Source organism: Nuphar pumila, chromosome 11 (genome assembly GCF_984573655.1).
Source record: "Nuphar pumila chromosome 11, dmNupPumi1.hap1.1, whole genome shotgun sequence".
NCBI classification, from domain to species: Eukaryota; Viridiplantae; Streptophyta; class Magnoliopsida; order Nymphaeales; family Nymphaeaceae; genus Nuphar; species Nuphar pumila.
In genome coordinates, this window is record NC_143259.1 from 36,698,535 (window position 1) to 36,723,973 (window position 25,439).

The 25,439-nt window shown below is 37.3% G+C and overlaps 1 protein-coding gene across 1 annotated transcript in view; it reads right to left on the reverse strand.

The window, feature by feature from the left end:
- Positions 1-22,683, reverse strand: part of LOC149822265 (MLO-like protein 11) — a 74,457-nt gene extending 51,774 nt beyond the window's left edge. Inside the window, exons 1-6 of the mRNA XM_089980676.1 lie at positions 22,555-22,683; positions 22,108-22,165; positions 21,637-21,881; positions 21,295-21,411; positions 10,468-10,528; positions 6,460-6,554 (exon numbers count right to left, since the gene is read on the reverse strand). Of these exons, the coding sequence (XP_089836802.1) occupies positions 6,460-6,554; positions 10,468-10,528; positions 21,295-21,411; positions 21,637-21,881; positions 22,108-22,165; positions 22,555-22,683 (705 nt within the window). The remainder of the gene's footprint in view (positions 1-6,459; positions 6,555-10,467; positions 10,529-21,294; positions 21,412-21,636; positions 21,882-22,107; positions 22,166-22,554) is intronic.
- Positions 22,684-25,439: the final 2,756 nt, after the last annotated feature.

Here is a 25,439-nt window from a genome sequence, read left to right on the forward strand (position 1 = left end):
CTAGATCCTAAAGGGAGTTTGGATCTGTAATTCGAGATCTAGAGTGGAATTGGAATTTTGGACCCTAAAATGGATTTGGATATGAAGTCTGAGATCCAAAGTAGAGTTGGATTCTGGACCCTAAGAGTTGGAATTTGGATCTGAATCTGAGTCCAAAGTAGAGTTGGGTTCTGGACCCTAAGAGTTGGAATTGGGATCTGAACCTGAGATCCAATGGTAGAATGAGGATCTGGATCCTAAATGAAATTTGGATCTGTGATTGGAGATCCAAAGTGAAATAAGGATTTGGACCCTAAATGGAATTTGGATCTGTGATGGGAGATCCAGAGTAGAATAAGGATTTGAATCCTAAATGGAATTTGGATCTGTGATTGGAGATCCAAAGTGGAATGGGGTCCTATACTTGGAAATCTGAATCCAAGTTGAGACTAAGATTTGATTTTGGATTTGGGTTTTTAGAAGTCCAAAATAGGACTTTTAAAGATGATCTGGGTTTTGAAGATCCAGATTTGGACTTGAGAAGGTTTTGGTTTTTGAGATTTCAAAGTCAATCTCAACTTTGATTTAAAACTTTGAAGAAAAACTGGATTTAGAATCAGAAGATGAATTTAGAAATTTCAAAGTTAAATTTGAACTTTGAAGTTGAGTTTTGAATTGAGTTTGGAATTTTGAATATGAAATGATTTTGAAATTTCAAAGTCAATTTGGACTTTGAAATTAAGATAGATTTGGAAAATAGAAAAGATATCCGAAATCACTCGGGTTTTTTGAAAGAATTTTGAAAAATATGATGCAATTCTACCCTATATGATGATTGAATTTGAATAAGTTTGAAATTGGAATTTGAAAATCATATCTCATTCTTCAAGTGAATTTAAATAAGACTAATGATATAATACATTCCTGACTATGGTCATTTGAATGTATTATATAATAGTCATATCTAAATTCAAGTGAAGGATAAAATACCCTTTTGGTGCTTTTATAGAATTTAAAATGAAATTAACCCTCAATATACCCTGACTATGGCCATTGGTATATATTTTGAGTTAATCCCAAGTTAAATTCTGATAAAAGAAAAAAAAATATTTTGAGAAAATATGATGGATTTTGAAAGTGGATCCAGTGTGGATCCAATGTTATTTCGAAAAAAAATAAGAATTCTAAGTTTTGTTCACACCCCGACTATGGCCGTTGATGTAAATCGTCAACTTAGAATTAACTTACCTCTTACGAAATGGTGCACGTGCCATTCGTGTTTCACCATTGTGGGGATTTTAAGAAATAAAGGAAAAATGCATGGAATAAACCATTCATGGTATTCTATAATGCTCATTCATTCTACCTAAAGCAAGAAATGTAAATTCTTATTCCAACCTAACTATTACAATGGATAAAATCAAATATACAACCCCAAATAATGATATCTTTTACATGTTTCCTGCAAAACAACTGGGTTAGTAATGAAAATAGAAGAAAGATCACATATGCCATATGGAAATCGAGTAGTGAAGAGATATGTATGATGATGGAAAAGATATCTATATACATACATACATACATGCATAGGTATATTCACGTAAATGTATATGTCTATGTATAGGCATATATACATATATATACATATGGGGGTATATTTAAAGGAGAGATGTGCCAAGGTGTGGGGGAAGTGATATTGCTGAGGCTGCAACAGGTTTTGGGTACTGCTACAATGTTGTTTGCAGCAGGATCACCTAATTTGGGTAATGGTATGGTAGATAGCCATAAGGTGGCTGTGGACAAGATGGTGCTGATGACAGATTTTCTGCCAAACAATGGCAGCAAGGTAAGTGCTGTGGTGGACAGATGTGATGGACACTTTCTGTTGTAGATTTATACAACAGACTGCTCAAAACACAAAGGTAAAGAGAGGAGGGGCCATGGCAGTGACTGTCACCACCATGAGTGAAAAATCACTGTCAACACTGTCTATGGCCTATGGAGGTTTTGGTGTTATGGAAAAGGTTGAACCCCAAGTGTAGGTGGCTGGTGCTAATATGCTGCATGAATAATAGATGAAAGAGGTGTATTTACAGGGGAGTGGATTTTGTCAATGGCCTTCTCCACATAATCGGTCAGCTTCAAGATAACAGATCAAGCCATGATTTATGCTAACAGGCCAGCTTTGGATAGCCGGTTATGTTTAGTCATTTCCAAAGGAATCTTGATTGGTGCAAAACTACCAATTATGACTTTCCAGCTGGAGTTTAACGCTGATGCCAATTACAGTTCAAGAAATTTATTGGATGGGCATCTCTTAATTCAATGCCTAAGTCACAAGATGAAAAGTCAGGACCACAATGCAAATCAATGCTATTGATCAATGGGTGAACTGATCAACAGTCGTCACCTGATGGGTTTATCGAGGAATGCTCTGAAATACAGTTAAAAAAAAAAATACATATAAACAGAGGCTGTGAAAAGATATGAAAAAAGTAAATTAAAATATTTACAGGAGAATTTCAACGAAGTGCTAAAATATGATGACTAATGTTATAAAAAAAAAATGCATGAGAGAGAAGCTATCATATTATATATTGTCAAAGCATGTATAAAATCAAAGAAATATGAAGCACATGGATTTAGATCAAACACCAGACACCGATGAAATGAAAATCTTATGGAGGCAGTGGGTTTCTGCTGGGAAACTTATTGACAGGGGTACACTGTATGGTAGAGGTCATGTCTAATCCTTCCTTTACTAAGCTCTAGCAAACAAGGCCCTTTTCCTGCTAGGTTTATGACATTACAGCTGGATTATTTTCTGGAGAGCCAGTGACAAGGAATGAGCAGAGTATTTCCTAGGGTTTTATATCTCTCGTATGCTTCACAAAGAATTGCCCTAAAACGCGGATATCAGACTCAACCGTCATTGAGATCCTAGATCTCAATATGGATTAGATTGATTTGACTGCAGCATGGCGTAATTCCATATATATGTGTCAGCACTGAACTATGAACTCCAAGATTTTGTACAGAGCATTACTACAAGGACAATGTTATAATGACCAAAAAAAAAAATGATATACATACAAAGGTTGTAGGGATACTACTGTAAGTGTAGTGACAGGAAATCCTTGACAGCCTTTTAGTCTCTCAAGTAACCTGATGGTGCTGTATCGCCTCTGACCAAAAGTCATGACCACGGATCTGACTGCAAATACCCATTTACAAAAGAAGGATGTCTATTCTTTAACTTCCGAAAGGGCCACCAAAATTTTCCATGGAAGCTCCAACATCGCCCAGCATTGATCTTGGGCGGGAGTTGGGCATGACTTGTCATTCGACCAAAGGAAAACATATCTAGATTTGACGGTATTGTATAGTTTTAAATTGCTTTCTGTATGTCAGCACTTTCAAATCCTGAGATGTAACTCCTCCCTCCTTTTTTTTTTATGGCGATGACAATATCCCAAAAATGACAGCAGACAATCACATAAGTTACAGAAAATTTGCCAATCATGGCTGAAAATAAGAAATGAACGTTTAGCAGGATTCCTATACCTATAAAACCCCAAAGCTGGAAGGAATAGGAGTGTCACACACAAACTGAAAAAAAAGTACTCCTTCTAAGAACATAAACATTAGATCAAAAAGTGTTCACAGCTTGCTTAATTGATTCAATAATCTCCGAAGCTTGATTAGATTCATGATAGTATTTTTCCTTATGGGAAACTCCTTTTGAGCCTGTCACTCTGTTTTGCAAGCAGGGCATAACAAAAAAAATATATATATAAAAATGATAATGCTTATCAACAAAATAATATACGAATCTGTTAACAGTACTCCAGCAGAAGTCCTCATTCACGTCACAATGAGAGTCTCCGATATGGGGAGGAATCGCCTAAACTTTCATGAATGCAACGAGGTTCATTCAGACAATCAACTCAGAATTTAGGGCTTTACTGACCACTTGAAAATCAGATAATTGCATTATTAACAGGCAATCCAAGAATGATGGCTTATTGACTAAGTAGAGGCTTTATTATTGCACTGGACTTGGTATCATTTGAGAATCCATTAGACTCAATATTTTCCTCAAATGATGATGTAATAAGAAGCATTATATGGAAAAGACTAAATCGAACAGTTATATACAGAGGTTAGCCATGGTGAAAGAAAAAAAAATGAGGTAATCAAGAAGCATCAACTACATTAAGAGATTCTAAATGGAATGAAGTAATCAGAGGTACCGTAATCAAAATAGAAACAATAACATAGAACAAATAGATATTATTCTAATCATAATCAATACTTTAACTCACAACACAAGAAAGTCTTCCTGTAAATTCTTTTAGAAACAGATCAGTGATGCTATCAAATGCTCAGATGCGAGATTTTCACAGTGAATAAGAGTTTTACAGTGACCAAAGACATCTTAACAAACTTAGGATAAAACCGACTTCCCAAACAAGTTTGTTGCGAAAGGAAATTTCATGGTGGTGCCCGAACAAATGACCCTCATGGATCGTAGATGTTATTTCAGGAGCCATTTCAAAGGTATAAAAAAAAATGGAAACCCAGATTGGTAGATGACCGTGCATCATCACACACAGAGTGCAACACCAAATGCTTAAATGAATCGAAATGAATGTCGGAGCTAAGCAATTACCCAGCAGTAGTAACATTAACGAAAATTGACATATCATAATCAACAGGAGTGGGAAGTCAGACGTCAAAAGGAGATACAGTACAGGAAATCTGAAACAAACCAAAAATGAAGATGGGTTTTAGCGGTAAAGTTGGGTTGAGGTTCAGATGAACCCTGTCGGACTACTGAACCCGACAGCCTGAGCCCAATATCACCGCATGAATGGGATGGAGAAAAAAAAATAAGGGAAAATAAGAAAATGTTGGAACTATTGTTCCATTTATTTTGCACAAGGGTTGGTTGGTGTTGCATAAGCAAACCAATACCACCAGAAGTGCGTCAATGGGAGTTGAAGAGATAATAAAGAAAGAAAAAGTAAACAACCAGAGAAATTTTTAGAGAAAATCAAAAGGAAGGGGGGAAGCTTACTTGCTTTTTGCAGGGGATTTTGAAGGAGGGAGAGAAGGATGCTTCCCCTTTCGTTCTTCAGTGGGCCTGCTTCTGGTGGGGTGAGGCCGGAGTTTTCTTCGCGCAATCAGAGGGAAGAGGAAGTTGATTCTCCTTCAAGGGGGGGGGAACCGAGAGAAGTCTGGTGGCTTCTACTTGATTTGCAGGGATTCCGGAAGAGGGGAGCAGGAGAGTAGATGAGGGATTGTAAGGAAATCGGGGGATTGTAATGGATACTTGAAGTAAGGATCGATCTCTAGGAAAAATCATGCCCCCTCAAGACAGAGGCTCGCCTCTACTTAAAGGGGGAATGGAGAATTCGAGAAGAAGAAATCCGTTAAGGATCGATGGTGGAGAAGAGAGCATGCGGTTTGCAGATGGAGGGTGGAAAGAGGAGACAAGAAGCACGGGAGAGGGGTCGTTACATATTTTTAAGTTTTCCAGAAAGAGGACCCCTTTTTAGGATTTTTTTGAAAAATGGTTAAGAAATGAGGTTTTTGGCAAAAGGGCTTCAAGAAGCTTGGAAATCCTTCGTTTTTCTTGTAGTTTTTTCTCAATTTTTTTTTTTGGTTTTTATGTTATTTTTCTATTTTTTTGTATTTTTAGAATAAAATCCTAGAGCTTTACGAGAAATCAAAGATTTAAAACTATTTTTTTGTGTTTTTGTAGAATATTTATAAAAGGGAATTTTTCTGAGCTATTTTGAGAAAATTTCTTCAAAAAATGGGTTTATGTCCGAATTTTTGAGACATATTCGAGGTTTACAACCTCGAACTGAGAAATATAGGGCCGAGGATCCAACAGAGCGTCAGATGAACTACCCGAGTCATTCAAACCCATTTTTGGTATTTTTGTAATTTTAATTTGAAAATCGGACAACGAGGCCCAGATTTGAATTTAAAACACTGGGTTCAGATTAGGAATTGAATTTTGAGTATATCAATATGGAACTCATTCCGAAAATCTGAAGAATGACTGAAATTTAGCTTTGAAATCGCTTTGATTTTCTCAGAAGATGGAGTCAGAGGCAAAAAGGGTCATTTTGCAAATTTTTGAAAAATTTGGGGTGTTCACAGATTCCAACGTCTCTTAATATAGCTGTTGGACTACAGTCCAACAACATTTATTATAGCTGTGTCCAACAGCTATTTGCATAGTCAAGTTATCAAATATCTAGTTTCTATTGAACTAGATGCTAAAAAAGAAAATAAAGAAAAATAGAAAAAGAAAATAATAAAAGAAAATATAATAATATTAAATAATATATATATATATATATATATATATATATATATATATATATTACAGTTTACATTTTAACAATAGCAGCAATAAAGAAAATAGTTATCACAATCATGTCCAAATTTGCATATTCCACATACCATCCAAACAACAAATCTGTTTTTGCTCCATGACTTTGAAGTGTGAAATTTAACAAATGTTGATTGCCTTCTCATGGTCATCTGCTTAGTGATTTCTGCAACGAAGTTAATGTTAAAAGAAGTCCTAGAAACAACATAGATGAAAGACAAACATCAACTCATAGATGAAAAACAAACATCCCCGCAAGAACGCAACACAGTGGCCAGCAGGAAAAAGACCATCATGAACCACAATAGATAAGCTCAAGATTATTATTTTAACTTACAAGAACTTATGATATCATGACTACTATTTATCAAACAAGAATATGCCATTAATGTACATTTACTTGCAATAAAAGCAAAGAAGAGAAACACATTGGAGCAGGCCTTACGCTATTGACAAAACATATTTGAATCTCACCAACTTGGGTCATAAACCAAGTTTACATACAAACACATGCTCTTGTGTGCACACAACACACAGACAGCAGCAATTGGAGCTCCATATTCTGCAATGAGAGAAATAAAAGACTTACTACCACCAAGATATGGTAAACCATGCATAGTATGTGTGCATGAACTATCATACAAAGAAGGAGAAAAATTCATTTATGGTCCAATGTTTTACCCCTATTTCCAAAAATAGGCCTCAGGTTTCTGAATTTCCTGGCATGGTTTGTTTTCCTGGAAACTGACAAACAGGGGCATTATGTACTAACTCAGGTTAAATCATAAGTCAATATTACTACAATATCCTTCATAATCAAATGTTTAAAATATTTACCCTTTTCTTTTTTATGAGGATGAATGAATATTTTTCAATTTCAAAAGGAAATACAGGAAACCAAAAGAATCACATTCTTCGAGATGATGGATGTTGACCTGAGGTCCTTATTTGACAGTTCCCAGAAACCTGTGGCCAATTTCAGGAATTTCAGAAAAGTAAGGCCCATTTTTGGAATTAGGGCCAAAAGCTTGGCTCCTAAATGGAATTTACCCTAAAAGAAATGTTTCAACCAGATTTTGCTTCAAATGTATAAAAGCTCTAACCTGATCCGAATTCAAATCATTATCTGGCAAGATTTTATTCCGATTGGACATTGTACCTCAGATTGAAATCAGTTAGACCTGTTTTACTGTCCTACATATATTCTAAATATCTGATCCTTCTAATTTAAGGCATTCATATTTTATGTAACATGGGTGCTTCTGAGCTCCTGAAGCACTCGCGTTGACACAGCTGGGTGCCATTGTGGCACCTAACATGGCTGGGTGCAGGTCAACAAGTGTCAGATGCGGTCAACCTTGCACCTGACCATTTTCATCCAATTTTTGACTTGGTCAACTTTGACCAAATCTAAAATTATCCAAATTTGAAAAACAAACTTTAAAACCAAAAGAAACTCATAGTTGTGTGTATATAGAATATAAATTTGCTAGTCGTTTGTACATGCAATCTAATAGAAAATACTATTTTTTTCATAATTTTTCCTTTTTTTATAAATTTAAACTTACAAATGTGATCTATATAGTTTTTTTAGTAAAAAAATAGGTCTTAAATCATTTCTTTTGCAAAACCTAAGTTGGTTTTCCAAGGGCTTTAACAATCAATGGCCCACCATGTACCAAAATTTCATAACTCATAAAATCTTATTTTTACATATAAAAATGATCCATAGTACAACGCCTAGCAAACAAACCATGATAAACACATCTATGAGGTCAGGTCGAGTGGATATAACTTGCAACTATGATTTTTCAACTAGATTGTATGCACAATAGTAGTTACATTATATATATAGATAGAGAGAGAGAGAGATGGTCACTAGAAAATGTTTAATGGAAATATGTTTATCGGAGTGTCGGAGTGTAAACTAGGTATTTCCAATGCATTTTTCGCAAATCAGACCCTGCAGATGCATTTGGCACGGACCCTTTGCTAGGAATCAACTCTCGGATCATGTATTTTTTGTTGGGGAACGACGCTTCGAACTATCGATGGATCGAAGAAACAAACATGGAAAAAAGCAAAAGGAAAAAATAACCACACACAAAGAACAAAGATTTTATGTGGTTCAGCAAGAATTGCTTACATCCACGACTGCACAAGATACAATACAAGAGCCGGATTGCCTCCTTTAAATAGGAATCTACGAGTTTTATAAGGAGTCTACTAGGTTGTGGAATATAACGAGTATAGGTTAAAATTACATAACTACTACTCAAAATTAGGGATTTATATTAGGCTCCACACTCCAACATTTTCAATGAAAAAAATATGATTTTTGGATGCCCGAATAGAGAATTCTAAGCCATCGATTTTCAATCCTTAAAAGTTCCTAATTATGCATCATAATCGGTCGTACTGAGAGCCGGTTCCCATAAAACTGAGCATGTAGATTGCATATGTACAGTGAGATTTAAGGAAAAAAACTCATGAAGATCTCAGTTCATACTCCCGTAAACATATTCTAGTGACTATATATAGTCACATGAATATGAGAACTACCATGTGAATCATGATTATATTAGATTTTTTGTTCTTTTCTCTTAAATCTAACCGTAGGGATGTGATCTACATGCTTGGTTTATAAGGACCAGCTCTTGAATCATTCAATTATGATAAACAAGATTTTTTAAGGATTTAAAATCTATGGCTCATAATCTTCATAAATATTCAAGCATCCAAAAATCGTGTTTTTCATCGAAAATACATGATTCATCAGTCGATTCCTATAAAATGTATGTTGTACACATCTACATGGTTGGATTTGCAAAAAAGACATTGGAAATGCCCAGTTCACAAGGTAGTTCTCATATTCTAGTGAATATATAAAGAAATGGCAGATCTAGCAATAACCAAGCCTGATCTGGGGTATCATAAGGGATTTGCCTTTTCTATGGACTCCTATGGGTTGGATCAAAGAAAATACTTGAATGAGATATTCAAGGTTGGGTATTGTTCCGGTCTCGGGTTTTTCTTGGCAAGTGAAAATCTTGGGGGAAATTCAAATTTTATGTTTTTCTCAAAAAAATATTGGAAAAATCTCGACACATTCATGATTTAAAAAATATGAAAGCATATTGAGAAACTTATTAAATATATTGAAATTTACAAAAAATAGTTGCTTGTAAATTCATTAAAATTATGATCTAATTGCTCATTTCGTAACAAATATAAGGTGTCCTGTTTTATTATAATCTAACAGTAACTAAGGCTATTTGCTTTATTAACATGTGATGGTTATGTATTGGGACAATTTTTAGTCCAATATCGATGAGAGAAGGGAGAGCACCTTCATAATGGTCTATAAAAAAGGACTCCCTGCCCCTCCTTTCTCCACAAAGCACAACATGGATCCCTTTACTGGGATCTGTGAAAGAAAAAAAAGGAAAGTACTTATGAGTTGCTTAATTCAAAAGCTCTCTCCTTTTAAAGGTTCTCTCTTTATTGAGAACCATAAAAATTTAACGGGCATTTTGTTTACTGACAAAAATGTCCTTCATGCTGTCACTATTAGCATGTATTTTATTGCGTATTTATCAAAAAGTCGAGATAATATCGCAAGAAATTAAAATATAATGATTTTTTCAGAATATTGCATTTTAAACATTTATTTTTTTGTTTCAGTACTATTGTGTTTTTTTCATGTGATTTTCAAAATATCGGTGAATTTTGTAATATATATATATATATATATATATATATATATATATATATATATATATATATCCGCAACCCCGCATCCAAGTTTTTTGAATCGACATATCGCACCCACACCTATGTGACATAGTTCATATTCCATCTTATGCAACACATAAATGCTGTCACAGAGTTACTCTGCTTTTACTTTCATACTATATCCATTTCTACACTAGTCATATTGGAAAACTTCATAAAAATGGCTGCATCCCCATATCCTCAAGTTGTATCTATGTGACAGCTTAAATGTTATTTTCCATCAACTGCAGAGAGAAAAATTTGCACAAAGCTCCCTCAGGTTATCACATCACTAGTAAACCTACCACTTAATGAATCATGGTTATCCATATGGGCCTCATCCTCCCACCGTCTCCATGTGTGAATCTGTTAAACAATGAAATTCATGTGCAGATTAGGTATATGACTAGCAATAATTTAGATGAACAAGAATAGAAATAAAAAAGAAAATGTTTTCTTTTCAGAAAGAATATCAAGATATTAACTAATAAATACTGTCACATGGAAACGGATGCGACAACGGGACACAATGCAGAATTGCTTTGTACGATGCGATAATTTTTAAAAATTAGGATAAGGGGACATGGCTGTAAACTCACATAGATATATGTATGTGTATAAAAAACAATCTTAAATCACTATAGCTAGGAACATTGAACAATGAAACTAAGTCGAAACTGGAATGTGATGTAATTGATGACAAATTTTAAAAGAAAAAGAACTCTAGGTGAATACTGAAAAGTAAATAAGATCATAAAAGGAAATAGACAGTTAATGACACAATGTTGACTGTGTTCATGAAGTGTCCAAGTGTAGTGTTGTGTCATGTTGACAAGGGATACCCATGTTAAGAAGTGTCCATGTAACACACAGTAAATAAGAAGCTAAACCATGAAAACTTACACCTCACATTTAGATGTAAAATTCATATTTCATTATCCTTACATGGTAACTTTCTGTGCAAAACTTCTAAAAGAAAGATGCAAGATCGCATGAAGTTCACAAACATTATTTAAATACATGAATGCAACAGAAAAGTAATAGCTTGAAAGAAATAAACAGAATGAAAAACCATAACAATCAGACATGGTTTTGCCAAGAACACAGCAAGATGAACTGTAGGGTGTGTTTGCAAGCCACAGAACTGCACAGAAAAAGTGTCTTCCAACAGCCCTATTGCAGCAACCCAAATGCAGGGATCATTTTCCCAACAGAAAATGACTCCCATTTTCAATAGTAACCCCCCTTTCCATGGTATTGTTTCCTGTTAGCAGGGTAGGTAGGGTGGAGAAGAGGTGGTTTGCGAGGTTCAGAGCTGGTAAAAGAGTGCAGCTTCAGACGTTCAAGCTCAGCTCATTCTTGTGACGAGCTGAGACAAGCTCCAGCTTATGAGGAGCCCAAGCTAAACCATCTGAGCTTGAGCTAGCTCACTTAGAAAAGCAAAAAATTACATTTCTCAAAGCTGAAATAATAGGATTTGGACTTTAAACCTACTGAACTATGTTCAAAGTAAGCTGTAAGCAATATGATTTGAACTCTAAACTTGTTGCTTGTAAGCCAAACACTTCAACCATTTCATTACACTACACACTATGATATAAAATATATGTAAAATATATTTATTACTTATCAGTAAGCCAATACAAGATGGCCAAACCGAACACCCATTCTCCATGTTCAGTGTCCGAGCTTATTTTACAAGTTCGAACTTGAGCTTTACGTTCCAAACACAAGTTGAGTGATGAGCAGCTCATCTCATTTCCATCCCTAGTAGGGTGGTCTCCATCTTTGATTCTGCAAAACATAGCAAGGCCTTCTTCCAGACAAGCAAATGCATCCTTAGGTGCATTTATCTGGTTGGGAGATAAGACATGGAGTGCCTAGGGAGGCAGACAGACAGCTAATAGCATTTGAACAAGAATAATATATATAACTTGATTTCAAGTTGCTTACTTTTTTTCCGTTTTTTTGATAGGCTTACTCTGCCTGTGTATAACTGTTTAGTTATACACTGACGGTCCCAAGCCCGAATAAAGGAGGAGTGTTGCGGCAGGCCAGTGACAGCCAGCATAAAAACTTAGTCATACCCTATGAATATGAATCAATATGAGAATTTCGTTGGGGCGTTCCCTACTAAGTGACGCGCTATACTCTATAGGCTCGGAGGCAATGATAAATGGGCAAGGATTGTTAGGTCATCGCCCAGAAGCGACACGTCACACCGACGCCCGGGTGTGGTGTCAAATAGGTAAGGGTTCCCTCACTTTGTTGGACGGGTGGGGGTAAAGAAGTTAGTCCAAGACCATAAAATTAGGTTAGCCACTTGGAACATAGGGTCTTTAACTGGTAAGTTGGTAGAGTTAGTAGATGTTATGTGTAGGAGAAAGATTGATATTTTATGTCTACAAGAGACCAAATGGGTAGGTGAGAAAGCAAAAGTGATAAAACCTTGGGGATATAAGATTTGGTATACAGGAATAAATAGGAATAGGAATGGAGTATGGATTGTTATAAGTCGTGAGTTTATAGATAATGTAGTTGAGGTCCGTAGGAAGGGTGATAGGATTTTACTTATTAAATTAGTATTAGGTATGGATATTATTAATATTATTAGTGTTTATGCACCTCAAGTAGGTTTAGATGATTTCATTAAGCGTTAATTTTGGGAAGATTTAGATGGAGTAGTACAAGGGATATCTTATGGAGAAAAGCTTTTCATCGGCGGTGACCTTAATGGACACGTAAGCATTAGTAGGGATGGATTTGAGAGTATCCATGGAGACTATGGTATAGGAGAAAGAAACGAAAGTGGAGAAAGGATTTCAGATTTTGGTTTGTCCTATGATATGATCTTAGCAGACACTGTGAAAATATCTCAAAAATGAGATAAAGTGTGCGATGAGCACAATACCACCAATGTGCACAAAAGCACAAGAACACTTAGAACAAATATACACAAAGGTACAATAAAGAAACTCAAATGCACAAAGGCATACAAAATATAAAGAATTTTATTGAGAGCATTGGAGAACAAAAGCTCCAAGAAGTGAAGTTTACAAAGGGGGAACTCCCCTATTTATAAGAGGGAAAAAGAGCCTTGGAGGGGCTCCACGAGCCCCTCCAACGGTTAGAATTCTAACCGTTGGAGAGGCTCAACAGCTAGTGTTGAGCCCTCCAAGGTTGACTTTGAGTCAACAAAGAAATAAAGAAGAAAAAGACAAAAGAAAAGGAAAAGAAAAGAAGAAAAGTAAAAAAGGAAAAAGAATTACAGCATATTCATAATTATGAGTATGCGCAAAATGGAGAGAAATGACTAAAATACCCTTTCAGGTTTTACAGAAAAAGAAAACATATATATTTACATATATATATATAGATAGATACATATACATATATACGTGATGTATATATGTATATGTATCTCTCTTTATATATATATGTAAATATTTATATAAAGAGAGATACATTTTAACACCCTCCCTCAAACTTAGGGCACAATGACCGAAAGTTTGCTAAGGAGAAAGTTGAATCTTGGGGAGCAAAGCGCCTTGGTGAAGAAATCTGCCAACTGATATTCTGACGTCACATAAGGAAGATCGATGACTTTTTGTAGATATGCCTCACGGACATAATGACAGTCCATCTCAATATGCTTTGTCCGCTCATGAAACGTGTGGTTCTTGGCAATATAGATTGCACTCTTATTATCACAACATAACTTTGTGGGTTCTTGAATTGGAATCCCCATGTCTTGCAGCAACTGATGAATCCAGACAATCTCCATAGTTGTAGATGTCATGGCTCGATATTCTGCTTCGGTGGATGATAGAGACACCTTCTGTTGCTTCTTACATCTCCATGAGATCAGGGACTCACCTAAAAAAATGCAAAAACCTGTAGTAGAGTGACGGTTATTTGGGTCACCTCCCCAATCAGAGTCAGTATATGCAATTAAATTCAACTCAGAAGAAGAGGAAAGAAAAACTCCCTTGTTTAAAGTTCCCTTTAAGTATCTGACAACTCGGAGAACGGCACTCATATGAACGGATGTAGGAGCATGCTGAAATTGACTTGCAGTATGCACGGCATGAGAGATGTCCGGCCTTGTGATGCTAAGATACATTAGAGATCCCACAAGTTGCCGGTAGGGGGTAGGATCCTCCAAAGGTTTCCCATCATCGATCTTCATTTTTGATCCCACAATTTCAGGGGTCTCACAGATTTTATCATCAGTAATACCTGATCTGTCAAGAATCTCACAGGCAAGTTTAGTTTGAGACAAAAAATAGCCTCTATGAGAGTAGGCTACCTCAATACCAAGAAAGTAAGTCAGATACCCCAGGTCTGACATTTCAAACCTTTCTTTTAAAGTGGTTTTAATGTTTCTGATGCCTTTTATGTCACTACCTGTTATCAACATATCATCAACATATAACAGTAAAATCACAATTCCTGCATCAGACTTTTTGACAAATAGAGCAGTGTCAGTGTAGCATGAGGAAAAACCATTTTGAACCATTACATCATTAAATCGATCATACCAAGCCTTAGGGGCTTGTTTTAAACCATAAAGCGCTTTTTGCAAACGAAGGACTTTCCCCTTTGGTATGTTCATACCAGGAGGAGCATCCATGTAGACTTCTTCATTAAGGTCCCCATTTAAAAATGCATTTTTAACATCCATTTGGTAAATATTTCATTTTTAATAGATGCAATGGTGATCAAACATCTTACAGTAACCATTCGGGCAACAGGAGCAAAAGTTTCTTCGTAATCGATGCCGTATTCTTGACTATATCCTTTTGCGACAAGACGGGCTTTATATCTTTCAAGAGTGCCATCACTCTTGGTTTTGACTTTAAAAACCCATCTACATCCTATTGTTTTCTTTCCTTCTGGAAGACATTGAAAAACCCACGTTTTGGCTTTGTTGAGGGCTCTAAGTTCGTTGTCCATGGCATCCCTCCATTCAATCATTTCCGTAGCTTCTTTAAAATTTCTAGGTTCTTGGTATGAGTGAATGGCACTAAGACATGCCCTATGTTTTGGAGAAAAAGACTCATAGGATATAAATCTAGAAGGATTTTTCCTAGATCTTTCAGTTCTTCGAGAGTTGTTGGAAGATTCACTAAGATCACTATATTTCTCTATTGCACTTCTAAAAGTGCTTTTATCTCTATGAGTATAGGTAATTGGTTCATTTATCATTTCTTCTTCATCATGAATGGTTTGAGGAATACATTCACTTATATCCTCATTCTCTTTTAATTCATCATCGCTAAAATCTTCATTTCTAGATAATAGTTCAAACAAAAAGGAATAATCGGCATTATCTTCATGAGTTTTGTGTTCTTCAAAACCACTTATGTTTTCTAAAAAGATTACATTTCTTGAAACATATAGTTTATCATTTTTAATATCATAACACCTAAAACCTTTTTGGGTTTCCGAATATCCTAAAAAAGCACAAGGAATAGCTTTGGGAGATAATTTATCATTCTTATCGGTGAGAACAAAACATTTACAACCAAAAATTCGTAACCTATTGTAGTCGGGTTCTTTTTTATACAAGATTTCATATGGAGATATTTGGTTCAAGTTTTTGGATGAAAGTCGGTTGATGAGATAAACCGATGCAAGAGCCGCTTCGGCCCAAAATCTTTTTGGAATTTTTTGAGAAATTAACAAAGTTCTTGTAGTTTCAATTATGTGTCTATGTTTTCGTTCGGCCAACCCATTTTGTTGGGGAGTTTTGGGACAAGACCTTTGATGAACAATCCCATTATTTTCAATATAACTTTTGAAATCATTTGAGAGATATTCTCCCCCGGAGTCGGTTCTAAAAATTTGTAATTTACTATTGAATTGATTTTGTATTAACATGTGAAAGATCTTGAAAGTAGAGAAAACCTCATGTTTATGTTTGAGGAAGTATATCCAACTATACCTTGAAAAATCATCCACATAAATAACATAATATGAAAAACCTCACTTAGACACAACTGGTGCCGGTCCCCATACATCCGAGTGCACAATTTCGAAAGGTTTGGTTGAAAACATAGTTCTTTGTCCAAAAGGTAAGCTTCTCATTTTACCAAGAATGCAATCATTACAATTGAAATTGTCTTTACATAAGTTTTTAGCAAAATGTAAATATGAAAGCTTGACAATATTTGGATGCCCAAGGCGTTTATGCCAAACATTTATATCCTTATGTTGGGCAACATTACAAAAAGAGGTTTTTGGAATTTGAAGAAATTCCATGAGATAAAGATCTCCTTTCCTAGAGCCTTCCCCAATCAACTTCCCGGACCGGCGATCCTGTATCCAACATTTATTTGATGAGAATTTGATATCACACCCATGATCCGATAGTTGAGAGACGGAAAGCAAATTTAAATTTAGTTTTGGTATAAATCTAACTTTTGGAATAAAAAAACCTTGTCTTTCAAAATCACCAATTCCTTTTATTTCAAGAGAAGCCCCATCCGCGGTGGACACAAAAGAGGGTGACAAATTTTTTGAGTATTTAGAAAGTGACAAAACATTTGGAGTCATATGAAAGGATGCACCTGAGTCTAAGAGCCAAAGAGTCTTACTGGGAGGAGAGAAGGTGGTCATGGCGGCTTTGGAAACGGATCCCTTGAGGAGTGGTTGAAGAGCTTCCATGATTTGATTGAGAGCCAAAGTAGCATGATTGGAAGTAGAAGGACCTTCCTCCTTGGTTGATTGGAAAGTAGTAGACATAGCCACCATCTTTTTCCACTTAGGGCATACCGGTTTAATGTGACCCGGTTCTTTGCAAAAATGGCATATGATCTTACTATAATCTCTCCTTCCATAATGCCCACCATTTTCTCTTCCTCCTTGATTTTTGTTAAAATGAGGGGGTTTATAGGTTTTAACATTATTCCCCGATCTTGAGACGGCATAAGCACCCTCATCCTCATTTTTAGAGGGAACAGCCAACACACTTAGATTGGTTTTATTCATTCCCAATCTAGTTTCTTCTCCACTTAATTTGGTAAGCACATCTTCCAAAGGAGGGGAAGAGAAAGAAGACAAGAGAGAGGATCTAGTTTGTTCAAACTCGGGTCTAAGCCCATTTAAAAAGTTAAAGAAATGATCCTCTTCTAGTTGTTTGGCCCTCAATTCAATAGCCTCACCGCTCCATTTAGGTTCTTGGAGGGCAAGCTCATCCCAAATAGTGGATAACTCGGCGAAATACTCTCTAACGGACATTTCTCCTTGTTGAAGGGTTAAGGCCTTCTTTTGGAGATAGTACTTATGGGACAAATCTCTTGAAGTATACATTCTTTCAAGATATTCCCATACTTGACATGCCTTTTTGAACTTTAGAATATTGGCATTAATTTTGGTCTCAACCGAAGAGAAGAACCATGAGAGGATTTTCTAGTTTTTCATTTCCCATTCTTCATGCTTCTTATTGTAATCTTCAAAAGCCTTTTCTCTTTCTTCACCCTCAAGAACCTTGATCTCCCCTTTGTCAAGGGTAGTAATTTTTGGTACGGGTTCGGGAATAGTTCCTTGAACATATCCCCAAAGTCCCTTTCCTTTTATATGGGCCTCCATATTCCCGGCCCATACATGATAATTCGTTCCATTCAATTTGAAGCCAAGAGAGAAGTGTGAATCCTTTTCGCCCATTAGAGAGGATACAAAGAGGAATAAATGCGTACCACAATGCGAAGTGAGTCCCTTCTTGATGTAGGAAGCTTGCAAAATATAGAATGAAGAGCCGAGTCTTCACTTCCACCACCACAACTCAATGGCATGCTTTACGAGATATTCCAACGAAGAGAAATAAGAGCACGATCTTCTTTTCCTTTAAGCCTAGCTCTGATACCATGTGAAAATATCTCAAAAATGAGATAAAGTGTGCGATGAGCACAATACCACCAATGTGCACAAAAGCACAAGAACACTTAGAACAAATATACACAAAGGTACAATAAAGAAACTCAAATGCACAAAGGCATACAAAATATAAAGAATTTTATTTAGAGCATTGGAGAACAAAAGCTCCAAGAAGTGAAGTTTACAAAGGGGGAACTCCCCTATTTATAAGAGGGAAAAGGAGCCTTGGAGGGGCTCCACGAGCCCCTCCAACGGTTAGAATTCTAACCGTTGGAGAGGCTCAACAGCTAGTGTTGAGCCCTCCAAGGTTGACTTTGAGTCAACAAAGAAATAAAGAAGAAAAAGACAAAAAAAAAGGAAAAGAAAAAAGAAAAGAAGAAAAGGAAAAAAGGAAAAAGAATTACAGCATATTCATAATTATGAATATGCGCAAATTGGAGAGAAATGACTAAAATACCCTTTCGGGTTTTACAGAAAAAGAAAACATATATATTTACATATATATATAGATAGATACATATACATATATACGTGATGTATATATGTATATGTATCTTTCTTTATATATATATGTAAATATTTATATAAAGAGAGATACATTTTAACAGACACTTGGTTTAGGAAGCGGGAGTCTCACCTAGTAACATTTAAAAGTGGGGTTAATACAAGTCAGATAGATTTTTTTCTACTTTGAAAGAGAAATAAGGGTTGTTGCATCGATTGTAAGGTTATACCGGGAGAAAGTGTAGCTACACAACATAGAGTCTTAATTTTAGATCTTAGAATTAGACAATGTCGCAAAAGGGATAGACATAGGATAGATCCTAGAATTAAGTGGTGGGCACTTAAAGGAGCTAAACAAGGAATGTTTGTAGAGCAGGTAGTTAAGGAAGTTGATTGGTGTCTCGAGGAGGATTCAGAATCAATGTAGAATAAGATAGTGGGTGGCATGAAAAAGGTGGCTAAGGAGGTATTGAGTGAGTCTAAAGGCGGTGCACCGCTAAGTAAGGATACATCATGGTGGAACGAGGATGTCAAATTAGCTATTAAGGTTGAAAGAGAGTGTTATAGAAATCTAAATAAGAGTCGTGATAATGAGAATTTAGAGAAGTATACGATAGCAAAGAAGGAAGCTTAAAAAGTAGTTCAAAACACGAGGGATAAGGTATATAAGGAGGTTTATGACAAGTTAGATACCAAAGAGGGCGAAAAGGATATTTATAGGCTTGCAAAGATGAGAGATAGGAAATCAAGGGATCTGGGTATGGTTAGATGTATCAAAGATGAAACGCAAAGGGTTTTAGTCAAAGATGAGGAGATTAAGGAGAGATGGAAATATTATTTTGATAAGCTATTTAATGGAAGTCATGCTCAGGATCTTGGAGACTTCTCCATTCCTTTTCATGAGATGAATCGTGACTTCATGCGCAAGATTCAAAAGAAAGAAATTGCAGAGGCTTTGAAGAAAATGAAATCAAGAAGGGCAGTTGGCCCAGATAGTATACCTATCGAGGCTTGGAAATGCTTGGGAGAGAAAGGTTTAGAATGGTTGAAAAATCTTTTTAACAAGATTTGGCGGACAAATAAGATGTTTAATGAGTGGAGGAAGAGTACTTTGGTGCCTCTATATAAGAATAAGGGTGATATACAAGATTGCACAAACTATCGTGGTATAGAACTCATGAGTCATACTATGAAACTTTGGGAGAGGGTGATTGAGTCTAGGTTGAGGAAGGTCGTCATGATATCGGAGAATCAATTTGGTTTTATGCCTAGAAGATCAACTATGGAAGCTATACATCTTCTTAGACAACTTATTGAGAGAAATAGAGAGAGGAACAAAGATTTGCATATGGATTTTATTGATTTGGAGAAGGCATACGATAGAGTACTTAGGGACGTTCTCTGGTAGACAATGATGAAGAAAGCTGTTTCTCTCAAGTACATTAGTATAATTAAAGATATGTATGAAGGAGTAGTAACCAATGTCCGCACTTGTGGAGGGGTGACAACCAATTTTCCTATAACGGTTGGGTTACATCAAGGATCTGCTTTAAGCCCTTTCCTATTTGCTATAGTGATGGATGAGCTTACGAGATCAATTTAAGAAAATGTGTCATGGTGTATGTTGTTTGCTGATGATATTGTTTTGATTGATGAGTCTAGAGTTGGGGTTAATGCTAAGTTAGAATTATGGAGACAGACATTGGAAGCAAGAGGTTTTAAGTTGAGTAAGAGTAAGACAGAATATATGGAATGTCGGTTTAGTAAGCAACGAAGTAGTGATGGGAGTGTAGTGAAGCTTGGTGAGCAAGAAATACCGGTGGATGATTGTTTCAAATATTTGGGATCTATCATTCAAAAGTATGAAGAAATTGATGGAGATGTAAATCATAGGATAAATGTTGGGTGGATGAAATGAAAAAGTGCAATTGGAGTGTTGTGCGATGGTAGAATGTCATTTCGGTTGAAGGAAAAGTTTTATAGGACGACTATTAGGCCTGCTTTACTATATGGTACGGAATGTTAGGTTTCCAAGAGACATCATATTCAAAAAATGAGTGTAGCTGAGATGTGTATGCTTAGATGGATGTGTGGAAATACAATAAAAGATAAGATTCGAAACAAGGAGATACGTAAGAAGGTAGGCATTGCACTCATTGAAAATAAGATGAGAGAGAATCGTTTACGGTGGTTTGGACATATTCGGCGAAGGCCTAATGATGCTCCAGTTAGAAGGATGGAGAAATGGAAAAATATATTAGTTAAAAGAAGTTGGGGTAGGCCTAGGAAGACATGGATGGAGATGATAGGAAAGGATATGAATGCTTTGAACCTCACCGAGGACATGGCATTGGATAGAAATGATTGGAGGAGAAGGATTCATGTGGAAGACCCAGAATGATTTTCTTTTTTGGTTCATATTGCCGACCCCAATTGTTTTGGGATGAAGGCGTAGTTGTAGTTGTAGTTGTTGTTGTTGTTGTTGTTGATAGGCTTCAAGTTTTGCATATTTCATAGAAGGATATCATGTCCACCCTTCTATTTGCAATTTGCTTGATTTTCTCACTCACACAATAGACAAATACTCAGACAAACATGCATGTATGAACACTACATGCACGCGTGCAGAAACACACGTGCATGCACACAGAGGGAAAGAGACAATCACATGCCTTGTATGCATGTTTTTCACATGCACATGAATAATAAAGGATTTAAACAGAATGAACCAGCATATCAACTTTTACAACCTTCACAATTGCCAGTAGCATTGTCAAGCAGCTATAAAAGACATGAGTTATTGCCATGACAAAGATGAAACGATGAAGCTGCTCCAACCCTTCAAATGAAACAAAAGGCTCGCGACCCTGCACATAGTATATATACATAAGTTCTGATTTTCATGAAAACAAAAAAGAGAGTAACTAAACACATAAAATCAACGGCAAAAAAAAGTCTTACTGAACTAAATTGTTTCTGCTTGTAGATGACGTTTAAGGATGGAAAAAGCAGAAATATATGTGGATGCCTATGAAAATATCCAGAAACATATAAGTTTGAACATCAACATGAAATGGAGAAGGACCACTTGCCTCTGTGCAAGTGTTGCGATTCAGACCGCTCAGTTTCCTCCTAAACGGGGGGAGAATAAAAGCAGACATCAAGTTCCAACCTTGCAGACTGCTGTCTTCAGTCCCTAATAATGCAGTATCTTCTGCCTCAGATCTGGTACATGGAGAGAATTTACTACTATAATATTTTGATTTTATGCAGATACTAGCAATTGAGCTTGAAGTAGCTGCCAAAAGCAGTGATATAAAGCCGAGGAGCATAAGTTCTGCAAGAAGAGCCAAGCGACAAGCTTAAACATATAGCAGTTGCGTGAACCACAAGTATTCCATAAAGAAGAATCCGGGAAACTCATTCAAGAATCTCTTCTTAAGAAAATAAAAAAGAAACCCTTCTGAAAAAGCAACATATTCAAGAGCCAGCGGCCATTCTCGTTGTCTAGTTGATCCTATTCACAACAGGAGAAGACTTCTATCCATTTTAATGTGGCGTACCTTCTTTCATTTTCTCCAATGCTTCGAACAACGGATTCTGCTTAGTTCTTTGCAACCACTAAAAGCAAAAGGCAAAAAGCATTCGTGAGCTCCCATCGGTAAGAATTAGAGCCATCTAAAACTCAAATAATTTCATTTTTCAGGTCCACAATCGAAAACTGTTTCACCAAAAAACTATAACGAACCAACAAGGTATCAGAATCTGCAATCAGATTCATGAAAACCCATCAACAGGACGCTCTGACTTGTCTAGAGAACAGGAGATTCTGGGTTTCAGGAACGAAGACAAATCATCAAAGCAGTAGATATGCAGAACCCTCTTCCTCGAGCAAAAAAGTTGATCACAACCCAAATGTGTCTAAATCAAAGTTTTAGAGTCCAACAAAAAAGAGAAAATAACCGATTTAAGCAATAACACAAAAGCATGAGAGAGAGAGAGATGCCTACAGCACTGAGACAATAAATCAAGCGCTCGACCAGCAGAGAAACAACGACGAAGGCCGTCAGAACGGTTGCAACAGACCACGATGGCGTCAACGCCAACGATCTCGCTTCCATTGAGCTTTTCCCATCCATTATTTCCTCTCCTTCTTCTTCACATCAAAACTTTCACCAAAGATTTTATCTCAGCAGCTTCACTACCAAAGAGAGCTCGGCGTCGCTTCTGTTCCACCACAGAACCTCAAGATTCCACTCATTCACATGCAATACCGATTAGACACGAAGGAGGATTGCACGACCCTCAGAAAGCACTGCAGAAGGCCAAAAAAACACTTCCCACAAAGGCTTCTCCTTGATTTACAGAGTATTCATTTCTCTTCCTACAAACCAGAGAGAGGGGTAGAAGAGCGGCAGTCAGAGAAGTTCTCTCATGAGCTTTCGAATCAGGTTTCCTAGATTTATAGTGAGAGAAGGGCAGTGTTTGTCTTCCGAAATCCAAGGGAAGTGTCTTCTGAAGATCTGCTCTTGCTCTACTCTTGCTCTGCTTCAGGAGAATAATGCTTCTCGCCTGAGAGAGAGAGAGAGAGAGAGAGAGAGAGGGTCAAGATCCTCCTTCGTGGCCCGAATGCGAATCGAAACTTCCTACCGTCCTTCGGAGTTCTGTCGCAGCAAAAGAGAGAGAGAGAGAACTTTTATTGTCTTGAAAGTTTACCATTACGCCGCTGAAGGGGAGGGTGTTTGTGTGTTCTCCAAGATGCAATGTTTGCTACAATGGGTGATAGGTGTTCGGGGTCCGAACGAGCGAAACAGGTTATATGTTCTCCCCCTGGGCAGTTAGCTACATCTTGTGTTCGGGGGGTCCCAATGAGCACCACGTATTTAAGCATGTGTGTCTCGTATCCCCATTTTTGTCAGCATTAATTAACATTGGAGTTTGATGCGATTGCAAAGACTTAAGTACCCTCTCCTCCGTTGGTGCCAAAAAAAATGACGATTCTAGAAAAGGAGTGGTTGTAAAGACTTAAGTGCTCCGAAGATGATTATTTAAGACCCAGTCTCTGCACTGCAGGATTATCCGAGAAAGAAATCTCTCCTGGAGGAGGCCATGAACATCAACCCTCTCACTCTCTCTCTCCTCTTTCTGCTTCTGTGCACATCCAGCAGAAGATCCTACATTGCTCCATCAAGCACCGACTGACCTGCACATTGACTATTGTGGAGCCTGATTCAGAGTTTTTACCCTTACAGGAGGGTTTGGGGGATCCTCCCAGCGTGGGTAGCATCATTCAACTAAATGAGTTGTAGATCCTGATTCATAGTTTTTACCTTTACAGGAGAGGGGTCTGGGGGCTCCTCCCAACGTGGGTAGCATCATTCAACTCGAAGAGTTTTGGAGTCTAATTCCGAGTTTTTACCCTTACGGAAAGGGGGTCTGAGGGCTCCTCCCAACGTGGGTAACATCATTCAACTTGATGAGTTGTGGAGCTTGATTCAGAGTTTTTTGCCCTTATAAGAGGAGGGTTTGGGGGCTCCTCACAACGTGGATAGCATCGTTCAACTTGATTCATTGTGGAGCCTGATTCAGAGTTTTTGCTTTTACATGAGGGGGGTTTGAGGGCTCCTCCCAGCGTAGGTAGCATCGTTCAACTTGATTCATTGTGGAGCCTGATTTAGAATTTTTGCCCTTACAGGAAGGGGGTCTGGGGGGCTCTTCCCCCCCGGCACGGATCCCGGGTGTCGTGGTCAAAAAATGCACAGGGTGTCGTGGTGAGAAAGACATATGTTTGTTCCAAGCAAGGTTGGAAGAAATCAATGGAAAATCCAACAAGGAGCATGTCAGAATCAAGATGTGGATGTTAAGCGAGAATGGTGTTGTGCAACTCAAATAACACAGAATAATAGGGGTATGGTTTTTAGTTAAAATGGAGAATAAAATTACAATACAAATCGCTGAAAATTTACAGGAATAAACTAGACTCAACAACGAAGACACCACTTTTTACGGATTTGGAATATCGCCTCCGGTTAGGGAGATATGGCCCTGACAAGTTGGTTCTAATTCGGGTAGCGATTTACAACGATTTGCTTACTGAATAACACTACAAATCACTATAGTGATTTACGGAAGACACTACAAATCGCTATAGTAAGATCCAACAACACTATAAATCGTTGTGGGGCTCGTTGGAGACCCAAAAACAGTATAAAGTGCTATAGTGATTTGCGAAAGACACTACAAATCGTTGTTGAAAAGTCGGATAACACTATAAATCGTTGTGAGGCTCGTTGGAGACCCAAAAATACTACAAATCGCTGTAGGAAAACTCGATAATACTACAAATCGTTGTTGGAAGGCCTCAAAAAAATTTGGTCCAGGGGGCGCTGCCCCACGCCAAGGGCGCCCCCCCTGACCCCCCGCCTGCTGACCGCGCAGCGGGATCCGCGCCGGGGGGGAGCCCCCGGACCCTCCTCTTATAAGGGCAAAAACTCTAAATCAGGCTCCACGACTCATCAAGTTGAATGATGTTACCCACGCTGGGAGGAGCCCCCTCCTGTAAGGGCAAAAACTATGAATCAGGCTCCACAACTCATCAAGTTGAACGATGCTACAGTTAGTGTGCAGGTCAGTCGGTGTTTGATGGAGCAATGTAGGATCGTTTGTTGGATGTGCACAGAAGTAAGAAGGAAGAGGAAGAAAATGATGATGAAAAGTTTAAACAAACATTTTTGATGGCTTAGGTTTGTTTCGTTGGATGACCATCGGATTGCCGACTCACCATCGGATCATCGGCTCACCATCGTTTCGCCGGATCACCATCGGCGAAACAATTAAGGTTCGTTTCGCTGTGTAGACTTTGAAGAGTCAACATCATCCTCAACTTTCTGGATGA